Below are 22699 nucleotides of genomic sequence, written 5' to 3'. Positions count from 1 at the left end.
GATTATCAAGGAAAATGTAGAGAATAATGATAGTTTTGAAGAGTGAATTTCTCAGCTCAAAACAAATATTGTGAAGCATAAACCAGCATTTGAAGGTTTTACTGCACTGCTTTCAAAATAACTTCATATATTCCAAAAATATATATTTCCTGTTTTGAAAATAAAGGCAGCTCTACAAAGTGAAATATTGGCACTGTTGTAAACTTAAAGGACTTTCAACAGATATTTTTTAAAACCTTTTAATTCCTGCTTAATACAAAAACTGCAGGATCTTATGTGATTATATAATGGTTTAATTGTGCAGCATTACCTTATATTGACTTTTGGCTGGGTAATATATCAATTTTATAAGATATAGATGTAATTATATATTTTAAAATGAATATCAATACATAGCCATATGTTTATATTGATACAAAAAGCTGCCAGGCCCAGTGCTCAATAAAAAGATTAATCACTGAAAGAACAACTAACAGTGATGTGCTTATTGAACACATGCTTTTACGCAAAGTATGTAGCTTCAACAGTGAGTCACCTCTGTTTTTCCAGAGGTGGATTTGATCAAGAAAAGGCTCTTTTTTCTTCATGGACAAAATATCTAGATATACAGTGTCTATAAAAAGTATTCACCCCCTTGGATGTTTTACCCTCTAACTGATTTTATAAATCAGTCAAGGTCAATATAATTTTCTTCAACAGTGGCTTTCTCTTTGCCACTCTTCCATAAAACTTAAACTGATGAAGAACCCAGGTAACAGTTGTTGAATGCAGAGTCTCTCCCAAAGGGTAAAACCTCCAAGGGGGTGAATACTTTTTACAGGCACTGTATAGAGCAAGAGTCACCAACTACAGTTGTGCAAGGGCCAGCTTTTTTCTTGGAAGATGCTGAAGGGGCCAGACTTCACAATAACTACAATTAAATAAATATTTTGGCCCAGTGAACAAATTATTAATTATTTTTTCTCCAAAACTTTAAATAGTTTTTTGCGTTCATCAGTGAGATCAGTCCTAATTGACTCAACTGCAACTGCCACTAGGGGGCAGTTGCGATATTTTGGCTACATACAGTATTTCTGGGGCTGGTATGCGGTCCATCACTGGGTTTGATGCACAGACTGTAAAAAGAATTGGACAAACCCTGTGTGACATCAGCCATCTGCTCACAATAGGCAGACTCAAACAGCTCTTGAAGCCAGTCTGCAGCGGCTTCCATATTGAAATTGCTGTTTCAACCGAACTTTGGATCAACTTAACGGACCACCCACTGAGCTGGACTTCCTGTCAGCTAGCTAGCTAGCATTCTGGTTGACAGAAACGTAACTTCTGCCTGTCGAGCTATCTGTCAATCAAATGAGACACGCCAATCAGTCTGCAGTGAGGTTTTTCCTAAATATAATCTAAACCATTGTGGTAAAAAATTCACCCCCATACAATGAGAGCACATGAAGACATTAGCTAATGAGATACGTTTGGTGTTTTGAACCAGGCTATAAACCTGCTTATTTCTAGTGTAAAAACAGCTTTTTACCATGATTTCAAAGGGGACTTAGGGTGTTCCTGCAGCCAGCCTCAAGTTGACACTCGCTGTATTGCAATTTTTTGTACTTCTGCATTGGCTTCATATTTTAGGGCCAGAGGTTGCTGCTTAGTTTGATGCTGAAAGGAAAACGGTCTATCGTTGGGGTTCTCTGGCAGGAAAAATAGAACTATCAAAGTCCCTGAAGTGGAGGGTTGACATGGAAAACAGCAGCTTTAACCAAGAATGGACTAATTAGTACGTGTTTAACATACATTAACCACCAGTGTTTCAAAGTTTATAGGGTTTTTTTTCAAATAACTTATCCTAAATACCACAACATATTTTCCTCTGCACATTTTCTAATTTTGATCATCTTCTTGGGGCTGGATGGGAGGTTGTGGCAGGCCTGATGTGGCCCCCGGGCCACCAGTTGATGATCACTGGTATTGAGTGTATCACCATATTTAGCAAAAAAAACCAAACCAAAACAAAACAAAACAAAACAAAAACATTAACAAAAAACATCAAGGCACGATTTTTGGTTCTTATCGCCCTGCCCTACTCAGACTTCAATACCCTACATTTCAGGCAAATCAAAATTTGGTCGAAGGTAGTTCAACAGTATGAAAAAATATGATAACCTGCATTCTTGTTGTAGGCTACCCCACAATAAATGTAAGAAATTATCCCCATGCTAACTGGATAAAATAGTAAAATGCTAGGTCTACACCAGAGTCATATTCTGAAACGGTCCTTTGAAATTTAGGGTAGCTACTCGCATGGCTAGAGGTCAGATTATGATTGTTTCATCCCTGAAAAAAAGCTGTTACCTGCACTGACGACCATTTTCAAACAAAGCACGTCCAACATGTAGAACTATGCCCTTGCCGCCATAATAAAGCACAACAGAAGTATACTAAGATATGAGGAGAAAGAACAAAAACTGTTTTCTACCATCTGAGGTCCAAACTGCAGCAATTCTGTTGTTTGTCCACGAGATGTCGCCGTTGTTTCTCTACCAGATGTTGAGTTTCTGACGGGTTGGCGAAAGGCATGAAATATTTTACAGTATAATATCCACTTATGGACCGGACAGCCTTTGGTGAACCTTGTCCAGCGCTACCGTCAGGACAGAGAAAGAGAAATGTGCCAAAATGACGCAGAGTAAAGTCATCAATCAAGCCAATCCAGGTGTTGATAATTAGCGCGTGCCCACGTGACACCACTTCACAGAAGAAGCGACAAAGCAAGAAAAGTAAGACTGAATATTTGACTCTTGTTCACTTTGTGTTTCCTGTTTTATTTGGTTTCATTTTGTTATTTAAAATATTACATTTATTGTAGGGGAGACGGAGTCTAGGTTGTCTAGTTTTTTACTTTTGTGCATATTCATCCTGATGTTAAACATTCACAAATTAGACATAAGATTAAGGTCTTGCAAAGTAGGGCAATGTCCACGCTTTCATTCTTATTATTAAACAAGTCATTAACCTCCACGGACACTAACAACCCTGTCACATGGTTTGTTGTCATGGTGTATGGAGTTGGTTTTCTCTATAGTTCGTTTTTTATGTGATTTTGCAAATATGAAACCTTCTCACTGTAAGCTTGAGACATCAAGTAAGTTTAACACAAACCTGCTCAACTGAACCTTTAGAATTTGACAGCATGAATTATAGTCTTTGACAACGAACAGGGAGACGTGAGAGCCTATCTGAACCAAAGTATCCTTAAGTGTCTCTGTTTTTAATGGAAGCCATCTTTAAACGTATTTTAATTTGGTCTTGAACCAAAGGGGAAACGCATTTTTTTGTATCTCCGTCTAAGTGTGTTTTAATAGTGTTGGCTTATATAAACCTGATCTCATCTCAACCACCTGTATCATCAGTTGTATAACATGATGTGATAACAGGAAGGCGTGATCACTCTTTCTGTGTAAACTGATCGACAGATCGATAAGATGACACGAGGTGAACTGTGACATCATTTGGGCAAATCTCAAGATTTGCTTTCAGGATATTAGTGTGAGATACTTTCTTTAAGTTCTGACAGAAAAAAAATCTCAAACTATTATGAAAATTGGCTGAAGTTAATATGAACATTTCTTTTTGGGACGGAGAGTTTTAAGTTGTTTTCTGAACATATTTTGTTTAAATCAGGGTTAATGCTTGGCAATTAATCGAGTTTCAGTTTTGGTTACAATTTTGGCTTCACACCATCATGACAGCAGGATAGCTGAGATTAAACAATTGCTGTGTCACATGTTACACTTCTTCTGTCCCTTGGTGTTGTCAATTGCAGTCAGTGGGCTCTATGCATGAACTGCTTCTGCATTTGGCAGTAGACCGCTCCCACACTTCCAGTCGGGAGAAGAGAAAGGCATGAGTTACCTGAGCTGACTGTCAATGACGAGTTAAATTTTGCTGAAGATGTACATTGCAGCACGTGGCAACGACGTCCAGAAGTGCTTTTAACCTGTTTTTGAAACATCATTTTAGGATGCCAAGCGATGATGACAGAGTAAACACAAACAACAGTCGAAACAAAAAAAACCAACCAAACGGACAAATTAAGGCAGTATAGGAGGGTTTAGATTCCGTTTTGGCTTAGCACATATCGTTGGGCAGAAGTTGTGTAATGGTCTTATTTTCCACCGGAAATATGCCACCCCCTGCCGTGCATAGAGCCCATTATCCCTTCCTTTACCACAGTGGCCCCACCCGTTTTTTTCCTGTGAGTGCCCCTGCCTTGTATTACAGAGGAGGTGAGGCCCCCAGGATCCACATGAACTAAAGGGGATAAATAGATGTCAAAAATTAACATCAAAAGTAAACATTTTTATTGTTCAAATCCGAACATAATACCCCCACACAAAGGCTTTCTTACATAGAAGACTTTGCATTGACTATTCATAAGTCTTCAATGATGATTTTAGTTAGGATGAGTTAATTTGAATTCTACAGCCTTAAACAGACAAAAGCTTGCGCCCCCTGAAATCTCTGGAGGCCCCCCAAAAGGCTCCTGGACCACACCAAAATAGCTCCCATTTTAATTTAAGCGAGGAGCAAAGGGAGCCATAGCAGGTTTTCTGGTTATTTTATAGTGAGAGAGCTTAAGAAGATGAAAGAAGAGGTAAATTACCCCAGTCATCACTCCTGATCACAAGAACCACGATTGTTCCAATGACCAATGTGAAGTATCTACAGGGTTTAAATCAGCTACGGAGGAATAACACGAACCATGGTGACTATAGACATGTCAGTACACGAACGTTGTTGTCTTTGAAAAGAAAACTACTCACTGCTGTTCTTTGTTCTTCTTTCAACGAAGAAATGTTGTCAAGTTCTGATAAAACTGGGCCTTTAGCAGCATCCACGCTAAACTCTTCCATCATAATTACACCGGCCTCTTGTTGCTGCTTTCTTATGTTACAACTCCGCCGCCTGATATACGTGTGTCAAAAGTTTTCTGGATGGCAGGGGAGCGTGCTGTCTGCTCTGAAAGCGGCATTAGGGGACAGTGGGCGAAGCGAAAGTCTAGAGAAAATTGTATGCTGATAGCTCAAAACTTCCATGTCATATATACTTGATCGTGATATAGACATTTTATACATCTCACGTGGCAAAAGTCATGACACATTGAGTATACTCAATATTCCACCCACCCCTAGTTCCCATTTATATTTCACAGTAAATGCATCAGGTTCAATTTTGACTCTCCTGTAGAAGCTTGTGGTAATAATTTAAAAAATAGCAATTCCTTAAATTGCATATGATAATTTCAAGATAAGTTGAAATAAAATTATTATATCAGAAACATTTTTCAAGTTATACTTGAAATATGAAATAATTTTTGACCCATTTAGATATCTAAGGGTTAATCCAAACAGCATACACATTATTTTGTCAATTAACCATCAAATATTTAGCTTATGGATGGACATTTCTGTCATCACATCAATAAAACAGAAATAGTATGGATGCAGCTTATGTTACTTAGAGCAATCAAACTGTTTTTTTTTTTTTTTTTTTTTTGCCAACATCATTTTTATTTCTTTTTAAAGTGTTTAACTTTCTGCACATGTTCAAAAATGTACATGCAACTGAACATAGATAAATCAAAACAAAAGCGTTTAAGTACATAATGAACAAACAACTTGGAACATTTAACAAACACATTTACCATTGTAGTCTTAGTTAAGGATCTTGCTTAACTGGGATGACAGCTTTTAAGTTTATAAAATTCTAATATTATATCTCATATTTCACATCCTGATGAACTGCAGAGGACCACTCAAGAATCATCTTCAGATGTTTCTATTATATCGGTTAAGTCAGTATTTTCTAGGAATGAAACAGAAGGGCCCCAAATGTTATAAAAGACTGCCTGTTTGTCCTTGATAGCAGAAGTATTTTTTTCTAAAGGAAGAGATATACATAATTCAGAGATCCAAATACTTATCCTCGGCCCATCCTCTTTTTTCCATGCTAAAGCAATGACCCTCTTGGCTAACAACAGACTAATTTCTAAAAAGCTCTGATGCTTCCTCCTTATCTTGTAGTTAACTGGAAAAATACCCAATAAGAAAAGAGCTTCGGTACAAGAGGTATATGTATAATTTAGATAATATATCCTGTAAGCACTTCCTCACCTCCTCCCAGAACTTGATTATTTGGGTACATTGCCAGATGCAATGAAAAAGTGTACCCTTTTCTTTTTTACATTTAATACATGTGTCTGGTATAGCACTGTTGATTATGTTAAGTTTATCTGGTGTTATATATGTGCGCATCAGCCAATTATTTTGTAGTAACTTGAGGCATGAATTAACAGTTTGTGAGTGTATCTTTGCACATGCCTTCTCCCACTCCTCAGCAGGGAGGTTTTCCAGTAGGTCAGCCCTCCATGCCTGTAGTGTTTTTATAGATGATTCTGATGAATATTCTTATCATAAGTTATAGGTTTTAGAGATTAAGATTCCGTTAGAGTACTTTATCATCATTTCTTCTGTTTTTGATAGGACAGGAATAGACAGTGACTGATTGTCCTGTGTTCTGATAAAGTTTCTTAATTTTAAATACTTGAAAAAGTGTTTACGGGGTACCCTACACTTGACCATTATTTCGTCAAGACATCAGATGTTTGTCAGGCTTGTAAATGTCTCCTGTTTTTTGTATTCCCTTCTCTGCCCAAATTTTGAATCCTCCATCACTTCTTTTTTGGGGGAGAAGAATCGTTTCCCCATATTGGGCTAAAAAGTGAGAGGTGATCCCTTTCTTTGATATATCTTTTAACTTGGTGCCACACATTTAACATGTTTCTAACCATAGGATTTTTAGTGTTCCATTAAACATTTTTAACCTCATTCTGTACACAATGTCCGACTTAATCCAGCTAATCTACTGAGGCTGTATGATTTCTTTTGGCCTAATTCTTTAGTAGGAATTAGGTTCATTGAAAATATTTCACAAAGTGATATCTGTAAGGACTTAATCAAACTTTTCTGCATGGTTACATGTTTTGTGTTGGGTGCAGCTAGAGGTAGAGCTATTTGGGTGAACTTTCCTCTTAATATGCTGGTTTAAAATATATTTTTTTAAATAATGCTGTAATCTAGGGCTCTCACAGCGGAGGGTCAGTGGGAGTGTTCAGAGAATTACACAATAAAGCTGACGGCTTACGAGCTCAGCAGTCATCAGCACAAAGTTCAGTGACCAAGTGGTAGCAGCGAGTTAGGAGAGTGTGCATTATCGGGGAGGCTTAGTCATCAAAACAGAGTCCAGAGACACACTTTAAGGAGAGTATACTCAGGACAACAGCTGGTGAAGAGACATATTTTTATAGCTGTAAGATGATCCATCTTTTCAAGCTACTGTAATCACTCAAAGCTGTTTTATTTTCCTTCTGTGAGACTGGTAATGTGTGTATTATGTTTTAATTTCTCTGCTGTCTAATGCTAAACTGATGCTTATTCTAAACACAGGTGGATGAATTCTCAGATGGAGTATGCGATGAAGTCCCTCAGCCTTCTGGCTCCATCTTCCCTCTCTAAGTAAGAGCACTGCTCCATCAGCCAGGTGGAAGAGGAGCCATGTTTAGCCTCTTTGTTGTGATGGTTTGACACTAGATGTAATTTTTCTCTCCTCAGGTGTGTGACAGCTAGCGCATCCATGACCCAGCAGCTTCTGGTTGGTCGAGGTCCCCGCCCAAAGCCCTTCAGAGTCACGAATGCCGACCGCAGCGCGAAGAAAGGAATCATGGCCGACACGTTGGAGGACCTGATGAACAAGGTGAGGAAAAGGTGTGAAAGGTTTAAAGGACAGAAGACGATGAGATGACGCTGTGGGTGAGTTTCTCAAAGAGAGTGTGAAGCAGGAAGACCTTTAGATATGTGTGAGGATTATAATTACCTCTGAGAGAATGGCCTCTGACTCACTTATTGCAGCACCATCTGTTTCAACGAGCATGATTCAAACTGGTGAAAGTTCACAGTAGAGAGCTGTACGCTCCAGTACTTCTCCATCTTTAACTCTTGTGTTTTCTTTGTTTAGACTATGCTTTTGTTGTCCTTGCACGTCAAATTTTACCCACCTTGGCTTCACTGTTTTTAAAGCATAAGAGCATAAAGTGTCACTAATTTCTGTCTTACATCTCCTCAAGCTCCATTTAAACTTAATAATGCAAGTTGTAAACTTCTGTTAAATCTATGGCCAGTATGCCTCATCCACATGAGATTATTCCTTGTTTTTGAGTTTAAATATGATGACAGTTTCCTTCTTTTCTTAGATTATTTTTTGGGCATTTTTTGCCTTTTATGTTATATAGGACAGCCAAAGAGAGACAGGAAATATGGTTTGGGAGAATTGGGGGAAGACATGCAAAAAACAGTGCTTAGACCAGGAATCGATTCCACAACCAGTACATTAAGGACTATAGGTTTATTGTGGATGATGCAGCAATGAAGAACACCCTTGGGGATCGACAGGTGATTTCTGCATAGAGAAACTCTACCAAAAAGGCCATGTTTTGAGCTATTTATGACTATTCCAAGTGTTCAAATGCAATAATAAAAACACTCTTAACTTTTAAGCTACGTTTGTGTCCCGAAACTAGTGAAATATCTAGACATAGAATTTTAAAATGTTTTAAAAACTCACACAGAAACAGCAGGCAGGAATAAAAAAAGCCTCTGTCTAAAGCCTGGACAAGCAGTGTCACACAACACTTATGTATGGTCCATTTTCAAAAAGCGGTCCAGTTTGGTTCAGTGCAATTTTTCCATTAATCTCTGATCCTACCTGTATTTTCTCAGCTGATGTCTGTCTCGCAAACCTCTTGCCTCATTCCTTGTGATAGGAAATCTCTCTTTTTAGAGATCAGAGGTAAGAAATTCTGGATTAATTTGCATAACTACAAACTTGTACTTTACAGGTAGTATTCAGGGCAATCATGGGCCAAATCTGACTGATTTTATTTAATCACAAATAACAGAGAGCAAATAAAGTACAAAAAATAGATATAGTAAAAAAAACTATTCAAAAATGTTTTGAAAAATGAGTTGTTAAATGCAAGTTATCATATAATACACTACTTGTGTGAATAGTTTGAATTCCTTTCAGCTGGAATTTGAAATACATAGAAAAATGGAACGAGTTACCCCAAGTAGCCCCTGTTAAATTACAGAAATATTTTCAAGGGACATTTATACAGTGTAATTGGGAATGTTTTGAAATCCCAAAATTTTGGAGGGAAATGATATAAAGATAGAATAGATTATTTTATCTATAGACATTACTTTAAAATTTAAAATGATACTATTGTATTTATATCCATCAAATCTCAAGTTAAGAAACAAAGAATATAAATTCATACTCTTCTCTATGCTTAAGGCAAAACAAATTATGGCTATCAACTGGAAGAGACATGTTGCACCTGCTATAGCTGCTTGGATTAATATTATGGTAAACTGTATGTCAATGGAGATAATAATATGTCCTGAAGAATAAATCACAGGTTTATGAGGAAATATGGGAACCATTTAAGGACTTTATGAAACATGGTGACCTGAGAGAGCTTCCAGAGGAGAAAGAGACTAAGAATAAGATATCTAAAGAAATACAGGGATAAACCTCAGATAAGATGGAGGCAGGATTTTAATCTTTAAATTTTTGTTTATACATAGCATATATGTACAGTATTTATGCATGGTGTATTTGTCAAAAAAAAAAGAAATACAATAAAAGTGTAGTTATTTTATTCTTTGTAAATTGGTAGTTGAAAGAGAGTATCTGATCTTACATCTGAAAGAGGGTAGGTGGAACGGGTGTTGAGTATATTCTTATATTCTTGTATTTGTTAATGTAAAAAAATAAAACCCTACAACATTACATCTGAAATTATGGTGGATGATACTATAAAAAAACCCATTGTTTATGCAAAGTGTATGGTAGGGAACCATCTATTTTATTTTTAGGACACTTCCTTAAAGAAATCCCATATTTTCTTAATAAAAACAGGACAACATAAAGGTAAAGTAATGCACTGTGTCTGAATCGTCTATCTGGCTCATGTGACTTGTGGCAGAAATATTTAAGTAATAGTTTTGTTTCTTTCTGTCTCCTTTCTCTCAGGCCAGCAACTCGTTCAGTGTGCCATGTATTAGCGCTCTGCTTCTTGATGAAGACGGCACAGGAGTGGACACAGAGGACTTCTTCCAGACCCTGCCTGAAAATGCCGTCCTCATGGTGCTGGAGAAGGGCCAGACTTGGACCCCAAATACTGTAAGAGAGTGTTTGAAGGTTCCAGATCCACCACTAGGTGGCAGTGTTGATCATCTGCTGTAGCTTTAAACTGCAGAGTGACGTTCATATTCTGTGTAGTCATATTTGTTGTACAAATGATTACTAGATTTCCACATTTAAGAAAGCTGAAAAAGTAGATCAAAATTGAGGCTGCTGTTGGTGGGAAATGATGTCAAATGGTTGCACCATTCTCACTCCTACACCTTTTCTGATGAAGTCTGATCCTTAAAGCTTTTATCAATTTAACCTGACAGCCGTTTTATTGAAGAAGACAATAAGGAGGTAGTTACTGTAATGCAGATTGAGGTGAATCCAATGTGATGTGAAAATAATAACAATACAACCATATGACATAATCTTAATCTGCAGGGTTCCTTTTAATGTTTTAATCCTCTTATCTTTGCTCAGCATTGTTGTTATCAATTAATCTTTGGTGTGCTAACAGAACAGATAGAAGAGCATTTCAATGCAGTATCATTAATATAAATTATTCAGAGGTCCTTTGACAGAGGAATAACTCGATGACTATCCAGAGAAATTTAATCAGGAAATTAATTTATCTGTCATTCTAATTTGTGGAGGAAAATGTCAGTTATTGTCTAGTAGCAGAATAAAACACCAGAGATTTCTCTCTCTCCTGTTATTTCAGACATTTCAATGACAGCAATGAATATTAATATCATTAAATCTTAATGGTCCTAACTTAAAACCAATCATTCTCTGCAGACATGAGTTCATGCAGTGATTTGCCTCCTCTAAATGTAAATTCTGGTGACCTGACACTGATCTTACTTCATTGTCACATTTCTCATCCTCATTTCCAGTCTCACTGTCAGCTGGAGGTGCTGATTGTTGTTATTTGGCTCTGTTTCCTGGCTGCAATCATGCTAATTAAAGATGCCTACAACTTGTTTAAAGGAATACAGTATATGATGTTTTTAAAGTTGGGTCTTATGAATTACTTGGTAATAGTAGTGCCATTAGCCTTCAGAGATTTTAGAGATCATTACCCCTTCAAACAGGACTTGGAGAAGCTAGTCTATACAGCGTAGCAGACAGGTGTAGTTTCTCTTCATGATTTAGCAAACTAAAGATAAACATGGGATAAAAAAAACAATGCTGGCTCAACTGTATGCAATGGCAAATTTTTTTGGAGCATCTCATTTTCCCCCAAGAAAGCCTCTTTGCTTGGCACTATTTTGCAATGCATCCTCTGATGAAGCCTGCAGATCCAAACAGCTGTTCAGATCTGCTGAAGCATAAGAGCAAGGAGCCAGCAGCCAAAGCTTGTATTGCAAAGTAGTGCCAAACACAGAGGATTTCTGTGTGGAAAAAATGAAACATTTAAAGAATTTGCAATATTGCATACATTAGAGCCAGCATTTTTTTGCCCAGTTTTACAGTATACTCTCTAAATGCCGCAGAGAAACTATACCTGCATGCTATGCTGTATAGCCTAGCTTCTCTAAGTGTCCTGTTTGAAGGGGCAATGCTTACTGAATTCACTGGAGGCAGATGGCACTACTAATGCCAAGTACCATTAAACAACCTGATGTCAAATATACCGGCACATCCCTTTAGTTTACTTCTGTCTCCCTTCTTGTCCTCCTGCAGAATATCTTCTCCAGACATCAGCTTAGTGAGAGCAGCCAGCAGCACCGGACAGACGTGGCCAAACTTACTTTTGACCTCTACAAGAACAACCCCAATGATTTCATCGGCTGCCTGAACGTGAAAGCAACGCTGTACGGAGCATATTCTCTGTCCTATGACCTGCACTGTTACGCAGCAAAAAAGATGCTAAAGTGAGTCCGTAAGCTTTTATTAATATTTGCTTGCATTATTAAGCAATTGATGTTTACTTCCAGGAAAAATATCTAGACTTGTTGCACTGAAATGCGCTGAAACTAATCCTATGTATAAACAGGTGCATCTTAATAAATCAGGATATCATCAAAAAGTTGGTTTATTTTAGTAAATCAATTCAAAAAGTGAAGCTCATGTATAAATTTATTACACACAGACTGATATATTTCAAATGATTTTTTCTTTTAATTTTGATAATTATGGCTTACAGCTAATGAAAAACCAAAATTCAGTACCTCAGAAAATTAGAATATTACTTAAAACCAATAAAAAAGGATTTTTAACACAGAAAAGTTTGAACATGTGCAGCACCCACCACTTGGTCGGGGTCTCCTTTAGCATGAAATAATGCAGCAATGCGGCGGGGCATGGAGGCGATCAGCCTGTGGCACTGCTGTGGTGTTATAGAAGCACAGGTTGCTCTGATAGTGGCCTTCAGGTCTTCTGCGTTGTTGGGTCTGGGGTTTCACATCTTCCTCTTCACAATACGCCATAGATTCTCTCTGGGGTTCAGGTCAGGTCTGTTTCCTGGCCAGTCAAGCACAGGGATACCATGGTCCCTAAACCAGGTATTGATACTCTTGGCAGTGTGGGCAGGTGCCAAGTCCTGCTGGAAAATGATATCAGCATCTCCATAAAGATGGTCAGCAGAGGGAAGCATGAAGTGCTCTAAAACTTCCTGGTAGATAGCTGCACTGACCTTGGACCTCAGAAAACACAGTGGACCTGCACGAGCAGATGACATGGCTCCCCAAACCATCACTGACTGTGGAAACTTTTCACTGGACCTCAAGCAACCTGGATTCAGTGCCTCTCCTCTCTTCCTCCAGACTTTGGGACCTTGATTTTCAAATGAAATGTAAAATTTACTTTCATCTGAAAAGAGGACTTTGGAGCACTTAGCAACAGTCCAAAGGCACAAAGGCTATGAGACCTAATGACAATGCTAGATGTATAATGTGGAAATTAGTGATGCACAATGTGGGATTTTTTGCCGATATGACTATATACAGATTCATTCATAATACTGATAATGTTACCAATATTTAAATATAGTTCAGATCTAAAACTTTAAACATACGATTTCAAATGTAAGAATGAAAAAATGAGTGAATTTCAGTTCCTCAAAAACACCTTAAAGTTTAAGGAATTAGGGTGAACAAAGAAAAACACTCCAGCTGATGCAGGTCTGCTGGTCCAGTCTTAAACGCCACTTACTTGTTCTCTTGCACAGTGGATAATTACAGCTGATACAGGCGCTGCTGTATCGGTTTTAAATATCAGCAGAAATTTTCATATCTGTCGATACCAATATCAAGCCGACTAACGGCATTCCTGGTTGAAATCGTGTGTATCACTTAACTATTCAAGAGTTGTTCTGTGTGTTTTCATTTTAAGAAAAAGAGAAGCACAGATGGCAAATCCACAATTAAATATAATCCTAAATGATAATATTCTCTAGCATCACTGTATGTTAGTGCAGCAGCAGTGTTTAATGTTCTTATATACTGCAAAAACTTTAACAGATTCACCATTATAATTTTGATCTGAGGGAATCAAACAAGATGTGATTCTTTCTTTTTTAGAAGAAGCATCAAATGACATTTTTATGTGAGCAATAAGTCTGTATAACTGCTGGTCATTAAAGAGTACACGATTCAAACTGATGTCCACAACAACATTTAATCTTCATGGAAGAATTTGCACATCATGAAGCACCCTGAAAACTGAAATAAACATGACTGTTTTTGGTTTAAAAAACAATAAATTATATTAAGTCCGACATACATCTTAAAATAACATTTGACAACTTGTAAGCAATAAGATAAAAATTTACCGTGTTTGCCTGATGACCAACAGAAGGGAATGATAAAAGGACAGCGGGCGTCTGGAGTTCTTTGTGCTGGACCGCGGTTTTCTCTCTCTGAGTGATATAAGCTAGCTTCCCAGTCACACCACCACGTCACATTCAATGAACATTATTGACAGGACGAATTTGACAGACAAAATAATAACTTGACTAATAATATGCCAAACATTACCAAACCAGACATTTTATGACTGCATATAAAAATTCCTTTATGTTGTCATGACAACTTAAATGAACTCTGACAGCGTCAGCTACAGTCAGAATTAACAGAGAAAATTATATGCCACTTTGTGGTACCTGATATCTCTAACTGGAGCTTAAAGCTTTGTGAAGCCACTTGTCCAAAAAAGTCTGTCTATGTTGTGCTCTATTTGTGGTGCAACCCCTGGTCTCCTGTGGAAGAGACCTCTGATATTTACAGGTACAACCTGGCTAAATAAAAGTTGAATAAAATACAAGAAAAAGCAGATATTGGTGCTACATCACTGAAATAGATCTTTGTCTCTAAGAAGTCAGTTTTATGGTATGAAGTTGATTCCAGACTGATCATTTGAAGTTTTGAATATTCCCCATCAGTCATTTTCTCAGCCTGTCTTTCTTGTCTGTTTGATTTCTGCAACAAAAACACACAGAGTGACACATCTTTTTGTCTCTAATAAAAGTGCAAGATATTCAGATCCAAAATGACTCACATAGTTTGTATGTGCCTGACTATTGACTCTATCTGCTTAAAGGAGTTTTCTTTTTATGACCACTCATTCTCTTCATCTATCTCTCCAGGGAGGCTCTGCGATGGACCATCTTCTCCATGCAGGCTACAGGCCACATCCTGCTGGGTTCCTCCTGCTACATTGAGCAGCTGCTGGAGGAGGAGGAGGAGCGAGCAGAGAAGAGCCTTGCACTGCCACAGGAGAGCAGGATCAGGCAGCTGCAGGGGATGCTGCTGGGAAAGATGGCCCACTGATGATGGACGAGAGCTTACAAGAGTGCAGAAAACACATCCATTCTAGGGTAGACGCTGTGTAGGTGAAACAGGTGATCTCTGCCTGTTCATGCTCTCTGTGCAGTTCTCAGACATTCAAACTCTTAAGTCTCTTCTGTTACATTTAATTGCCCCTTATGTACATATTTTTTTCTCAGAAAGCACTTTAACTCACCACTGTGTGACTTTATCCTCTAAAGCTCAATGAATAAAACTGGCACTTTTTATTTTTGTCATTTGTGTAGTCAATTAAAGTCTATGAAGGGTCCACAAGTGGTCTTGGATTTACAGTACCAGCCCATTAGGCTGTCTTTGTGTGTGTGGTTCCTGGTCAGTCGGTGTAATTGGTAACAGGTCCAGCTGTCGCTCCCACGCGTTCCTAATGGTCCCTTGGTCTTCACTGTCCTGTGTCAGCTGCTTCTGCCTCAGAAAACCAGAGGAAGAGAGCAAAGGAGAAGCAAGCAGCTGCAGGGGCGGGGGTTGGAAATAAACCATTACACTGGAGGCAAAGGGAGAAAGAGATGATGGCTTGAGCTGGGGGAGGAAGTGTTGCTTTGGTTGTTTCATTTTGGATAGTGTCAGCAAAAAGCTTCAAACAGATTTGAACCTAATTAACTCACTGATACATCCTGACCAAGATAAATGTCCAGGGTATAGATAATCAATGGATCAACAGTCCTCACAAGTGGTTATTTTCATTTTATCCAAATAGTGAAATACAATCAAGCAGTTTGATTTGACTCTGGTAACTTCTTTTGTGTTGCTTTTGCATGTAAAGCTATTGATGCTTTACAAATGAATTTAGGGAGTGAAATATGGTGGGATTTTTCCTGTTTTGTATTAGGTTTGTGTCAAGTTATAACTATACATGAATGCATGACCCATATTTGCACACCCACATTGCACATGGTGTTAAAGTGAACTCTGCAGTTTCTTTGTGCGTAACATATGAGTCATGAGATGCATGCTGACCATCTCTTGCTTTAATTTACATTTGTAGTTTACACTGAATAGGGCTTTTGTAATTGGGTTGGAAGTGTAGCGACAGAACTATTGCATTTACGTAGATAGTTTGTGCAGCATCAGGCTGATGGCAGCCATTGAACAGGTCAGTTTATAGGATGAATGTTTGCAGAAGCTCCTCTAAAATTAACCCACCATTTTAAAATCAAAGTAATGGCCTGGTAGTTTCATCTGTGGTCATTAGAAGGTGCAACCTTTAGAATGAGCTCAGTGAGCAAACAAAAGCAGAGCTTGTAATTCCCTCACATTCCCTCATGTCAGGCCAAGAACACATTACAGAAATTTGGTGCTTCATTTTTAAGACTACTCCAATGATCAATCATTAAATAGTCTCTTATTATTTAACCACTCACAAAAAAATTCTCCTGACTGATCAAACGGTTTCTATTGACTATGTTGTCCTCCAGTAAACATTGTTATACTATTTTGACCTCTTGTGCTGTAGAATGATTGTTTTATATAAAAGGGGTCAATTCCTCGATTGGTCCATGATGACATCATGACACCATGAAGGTCTGATCGTGTTGAATTATGCTAATAGTGGCAAATATCGCCTCACTATGCTAGGCTTGGGGATTTGGCATCAACAATGTGAGCCAACTACTCCAACCTCACACAACCCGGTATTTAGTATTTCTTTGTGTCAAACCAAACCTACATCTAAAAGGGGGGTGAGGGGGTGGAGAGTTGACTCACATTACTGTAACTGAATAGTCTTTTTGTGTGCCTGTCCTTTTTTGAGTACATTTTAATATCAGCAATTTTTACTTTTGCTTCTGTAAATTTTTGGAAAGAATTTGAACAACATTTCAATCAGGAGAGACTTAATATGAGTCAATTTATTTTACAAATTTGGAAATGTTTTGAAATGTGAAACGTCTTTGGTGGATAGACTCCATCATGATGTCTTTATGTAGGGGGGAGTGAGGCTGCTGCTGGATAGGATACCCCCCTTTGGAGTCTAGATACTGGTGGTGAGGATGAAGGTTGTAGGTCTGAGAAGCTTGATCCGGACACTGATGAGATGTTATGGAGGTAGCTGGGGTGGAGGAGGGGTTGCAGTGGTCGCACTGAAACAACAGATTGACTATGGAGGAGAGGAGAATGGATTGTAAAATATGAGAGCAGGATGATGATTGGATTGAGAGAGGTTGTGGCAGAATGGGGTTTGCTCAGAACTTAAGTGAGTAGATGTCCATACCTGATTATTGATGAATGGAAAGGAAACAGTCTTCTTGCTTGAACTTCTGCTAAGCTTCATTTTAAAAAGACTGACAATAAAAAATTTAACTAAAAGCCAAACGAGGTGGTCCAAGCTTTCTACCAGCAACATGAAACTAGCCAGTAATTTGGCTTGGGAAACACTTCCAACACTTTATGATTCCATGTTACATCCAAAAACAGCTGTTGCTGTGTACTTATAATGAAGTCACACCTTATGATAAACAACCTAGTTGGAGATTAATTTTCTCTTGTTGCATCATCACATTGAAGCATCATATTTAACTGTACCCCACAGGGATCAAAAGTAACCACTAAGTACAAAGAGTATGATACTCTTGTACTTCTTCCACCTCTGCAACTATTTCAAGTGACATAATTTAAGGCAAATGAGCTCAAATTGCTTTGTCTGGATCCATGAAAACTCAGCATTATATCACTTTTCCCCTCATAAATGCATTAAAAGCTACCACGCCCAACATCCACCCCATTCCTTTAATAAAGTTGCTCTCCTTGTAGCCCCATAAATTTAAACTTTACCAGTCACTAGAAAAGGGTAGTCCGTAGTCATTGATAGCATATTTGACCCCTCCTTCCTCCTCCTATGAGCCACTTGCTGCCATTCAGCAGCACGGTTTATGGACAGTGCATGTATCCCTCCCACAGAGCTGTGTAGCCCTCTGTAGCTCTGGTGGAGCTGAGCTGCTGCTGAGCATGAGCTCAGCTGCTCCACAGCACAGAGGGAGGCTTCCCATCAGCACACAGGTAGTGGACATGGACAGCTAAAGCACGACTGGGACCCGGGAGGTAAGAGAGGCGTTTTATTGAAAGATTCACGCGCTCTGGTAGCGGTTTGACATTTTTTTCTTGCATACTAAAAGCATTTTTATCTGTAAATCGCGCGTGTCGAGGATTTGGCGCGCAGGTAGACTCCATGAAAGCATTCATTAAGTTAAATGGACAGTTTGAAAAGACACGTCTTGATTACGCTTCATAAAGACGGGCTCACACTTACTTAACAAACTTAAAACCTGGTTGAAGTTTTCATAAACCCTTTGTTTAACTTTTACACATTTAATTTCAGTTCTATCACTCTGGATTTGATTGTGTTGGGTAATTTGAACAAGCCATTATGTACAACATTAGCCCATATGTTTGTTTCTAGAGTGGGTACTTGCAGTCCTATTTTGCTGTGTATATTACAGCTCGGTGTGCTGTTTGACACACAGAGGTCCAAGATATATCGATTTAGCGGTGGAATCAGGGTTTTATTAGAAACCACGGGCAGCATGTGGGAGTAGGTGCTTGACACGATAACGGGCTCTGAGGCTGTGCGTTTCTCCCACGCTCCTCAGGGAGTCCGCGCTGCAGCCCGCTGGAAACATCTCACTGTGCTTACAGCACATCAAAGCCTGATCGTCTGTTTGGATGATGTTTCTTTAGCCAGCTTTTGCATTTGAGTTGTGCACTGTGTGCTAATAGCCAAGGGGCCAAACAATCCTTAAAATATCCTTCAAATACCTCTCACCTGTCATAATTTTCTCAGGGCCCATTAGGGTCCATTAGTTAATTATTATGGCACCATAAGCTATAATTGAGCAGTTTCAGGGAGAAATCCTTAATATGCCACATGAATTGAATAGTTTTACCTCTATAGCTTTAGGTTAGGGATAGAATGGTGAGACTCAGACAATTCAACAATTATTTTAACCATTTATGTAACCTTTTTACTCAGTAAAAAACACAATGGGCTTGACTTACTTCATTCAAAATCTTGCCAAACCAAACAACCTTCATTCTGAGTTTTGTTCATCAACCCATTGTATAGTAATTGTTGAAGACTTGCAAAGTTTATTACTTTTTTTTGGCTTGATTAAGGGATAAAGGACCAGTTTTCAAAATGTATGTCTTCTAAATGCTTTCTTATTATTAACAAAAAGAAAAAAAAAATCCAACACATGATACACTTCTCTACATTTCTCCAACACTGAAAATGTTGGATGTTGATTTCAGTGGAAGGAAAGATTTTAGCATGGCCTTTAGTAAGGCTGGACAATTAATCCAAATTTTTATAAAATCATTCTATACAATTTACAATATTTCTTTAACCTGAAATGTATGTAAAAAGAACTGGGTTAATGCATTTTTTGTGATAAAGATTTTATTTTTGTGCTTTTTCTTAATCAAAATGAGGATGGCATAAAAATGATAACTTCATTCACTACAACATTTCACAGCCAATTTGCAATGTGAGTAAAAAAACTATAAATATAGGCTGATTTTTTTCTTGTGATTTTTGAAAAAAAAAATAGTGCATATTAAAGTGATATTCCAATATTGGTACAAAAAAAGTTAACCTTGCAAAGCAGATGAATACGCCTGTTTCCTTGTTTTTCACCAGTGAATCCATCTCGCAAAACTTCCATCTGAACCGTTTGGGCCCGTTAGAAAGTGACAGGACCAATCAGTGACGAGGGGCAGTACTTTCAGTTGCAGCAGAGTCGTGATGCAAACAAGCAGCAGCAAGAGCCAGTGAAGTTATGGAGGAAGACATTAGTGCGGATGCTGCTAAAGCGCCAGTTTTATCAGCCCTTGATGACATTTCTTTGTTAAAAGAAGAACAAAGAACAGCAGCGAGTTGTTTTCTTTTCAAAAACGACAGAAGTCGAGTACTTACATGTCTATAGTCGCCATGTTTCACGTTATTCCTCAGTTGCTAGCGGCTATGTCATGTGTTTTGTGCCCTGATTGGCCCGTAAAGATGTGACAGACAGAACGTTCACCCAATCACACTCGGAGGATTTTTCAAAGCCTCTGCCTTTTCGCAAACATTTCCTATCGAACCTGTCCCAGATGGATGTGTGAAACACATCCATCTGGGACAGCTTCAATAGGTTCAGTAGTGTGAAACACATCCATCTGGCGTGTCAGGTTACAAAAAAGTGCAATTGGATTATTTTCCCAAGTCATTCAGCCCTACCTTTAGTATTTTAACCACTGAATAAGGTTATATAGTGCAGGGGGAGACCAGTTATCAGCCTGGCTAGTTATTAATCCAGATATTTGGCATTTAGCTGATTATCAATATCAGAGTTTATTTTACAGATAATCATCCAACATCAAAAAATTTGAACACATTATATTGAGGTTACTATGTTTCCCTTTTAAATGGACAAACCAGATTTCACTATAGGCATTAAGCTAGCAGCTTTGGTAAATCTGGAGAACAACCAGAAGGGCAACCAGGAGAACATTTAAGGCAGTTTTCGATAGTCTTCTTTTCTCCTTTGGCGCATTTCTGTGGCAGTGTTACATCGCCACTTACAGACTTGGCATATATACTACAGCGCTTTCTGTCGTTTTCAGTAGTTCCATGCTTACGCAGACATTTCCTGAAACAATCCAGTGTTTACAGAAAACTTTTTAAACGAAACAGAAATATATCATTTTGGTCTCCGTGTGGCCTAAGTGCTTAATTAAGCTGTACTATGATTCTGGCAGTATTTTTGCTATAGAAGCAGACATAAAACCATGCTGTTGGAACAGCATGGTATGGCAGGTTTTTGAACTAGAAAACTAAAATGCACTTTCATGTCGGCTATTGAGGGTTATACTCACATATAACTCAGCTGAAGTGATGAGTAACATTAGGCACGATATTTATCTACTAAGAGGAACAAATGCTGGCAAAGCTAACTGCTAGTTTTAGTCATGCTTTACACAGCATGTCGGCTCACATCATGACTAACATAAACCAGTAAAGGTTTGTCTAATGGGTCGAAATGCTGCCCAGCTATCATCATCATACTATCTTCCCTACTGTTAGGAAAAATTGTTTTTCCTACTGTACTGTTCTGGATTCAGCACGTTCCTTTTCAGCTCTTAATCACAAGATAACCAACAAAAAAGTCAAAGACATGTTCAGAGAGCTGAATACAGACTGTAATTGTGAAACTAAATGCAGCAGCAGCGGGTGAGATGGTGTGCGGTGGATAAGGGAGGGGTCGGATGAGAGACTGTGGAGGTGGAGGAACGCGCAGAGAAGAAGGGAGAAGTCTTGATGAAAGCGTTTGGGTCTGAGCTGTGTCTCCTCCATGCTGAGCATGCCTGCGTTCTGCTGTGGACGGCTTTGATTATGAACATGAAGGAGGGAAACCAAACTCTGCTGGACACATGAGGATATATGTGCGCTAGAATCATCAACTCTTGGTCTAACTGGCTCCAGTTTATAACTAAAATGACAGATTCTCTTCTAATAGTCTGAAACTGCACGGAAGAAAAGTTGTATATTTTCACTAACAGGCTTTCTGTTCAGGATCTGTCAGCTGTTACACCTTTTTACTTCTCACTATTTCTTCTTTCCCACCTTTTTTCTTAGCGCTTCCACTTCCCCACGCTCAGGTTTTCAATAGCCGGCTAGTTCAGCTCTATATTTTTTCTGGCCGATAAATAATTCAGGTAACAGGACATCACAAAGGCCCTCAGCGAGTGCTTGGGCGCTTTGCTCAAACCTGGATTGCCTGGAGTTTGGAGAGTCTGTCTGAATAATGGATTGGTTTCCCAATACTGAGTGTATTCTGGTTAATGGCTGAGATGGCGATAGGCACATTCACGGGTAACTCTCAGATTTGTCCTCTCTGTCATTTAAAGTTACCTATACATTAAAGATGAGTCTTCTGAAAAAAAGTCCAGATTTTGCTTGATGATACTTGCTCTCATATTTTCCATAAAAGCTCTCGATGTATTCCTCTATATGACCTGCTGTCCTCCTCCTCACCTCCATTATGAAATGAGCCAAAATATTTATGACTTGGATTAACATGATTATTGGATTTCTGCAAAGAAGGAAAAGAAGCCACTCCAATAAAAGCCACAATTAAAGGCAATAAAATTCCTGGACAGAGGGTCAATAAGCCAATCAGAGAGAGGCAGACCCCTGACCCTTAAAGTGCCATTGTAATTTTAACAAAGCCCTGATGCTGTGGGGGACACAATATGAGTATGTATGTTTGCATGCTGCCTAATTTATTGCTCAGGAATATTAGTTACAACAGGATTACAGCTATTTTAATTTTTTTTTTCTTTCCAAAAGACCGTGGACTTTGTTAGACATTGCGGTTGGAACATGAGCCAGTCCTCGAGCATGCAGGCGTATCCAGGAGTTGCATGGTCAGCATCCATGATGCACCACTGTCAGAAAAATATCACAGACCCATATAAATAATGAGGATAAGACAAGTGGAACAAGTTCACACTGTGATGGTCATCAGAATTAAAGCTTTAGCTGGTCATGCAACAGACTTAAATACACTTGGATGCCCCCTTGTGATCCACAAAAGGCAAAGAAGACTATCAATGAGAATATATTCTATTAAGTTAATGTCAGTGTCTGATAACGCTGCGGTGGGGTAGGTGTA

The 22699-nt window shown here is 38.5% G+C and overlaps 1 protein-coding gene across 2 annotated transcripts; it reads left to right on the top strand.

The window, feature by feature from the left end:
- The first annotated feature begins 2653 nt into the window (after positions 1–2653).
- On the top strand, positions 2654–15265 carry LOC121506691 (cell death activator CIDE-3-like). 2 transcript variants are annotated; one of them, XM_041782535.1, is made up of 6 exons: positions 2654–2774; positions 7503–7571; positions 7668–7809; positions 10150–10299; positions 11935–12125; positions 14837–15265. In XM_041782535.1, exons 2-6 carry the CDS (start codon positions 7507–7509, stop codon positions 15018–15020), a joined length of 732 nt encoding a protein of 243 aa, XP_041638469.1. In that variant the 5' UTR covers positions 2654–2774; positions 7503–7506; the 3' UTR covers positions 15021–15265. The 2 variants fall into 2 exon arrangements, with proteins under 2 accessions (XP_041638469.1, XP_041638470.1); XM_041782536.1 differs by lacking the exon at positions 2654–2774 and adding an exon at positions 7309–7365.
- The last annotated feature ends 7434 nt before the right edge of the window (positions 15266–22699 follow it).

Source organism: Cheilinus undulatus, linkage group 3, assembly GCF_018320785.1.
Source record: "Cheilinus undulatus linkage group 3, ASM1832078v1, whole genome shotgun sequence".
Classification (NCBI taxonomy): Eukaryota; Metazoa; Chordata; class Actinopteri; order Labriformes; family Labridae; genus Cheilinus; species Cheilinus undulatus.
The sequence above is the reverse complement of the archived record's forward strand: the minus strand, read 5'-3'. Positions and strand labels throughout refer to the sequence as shown.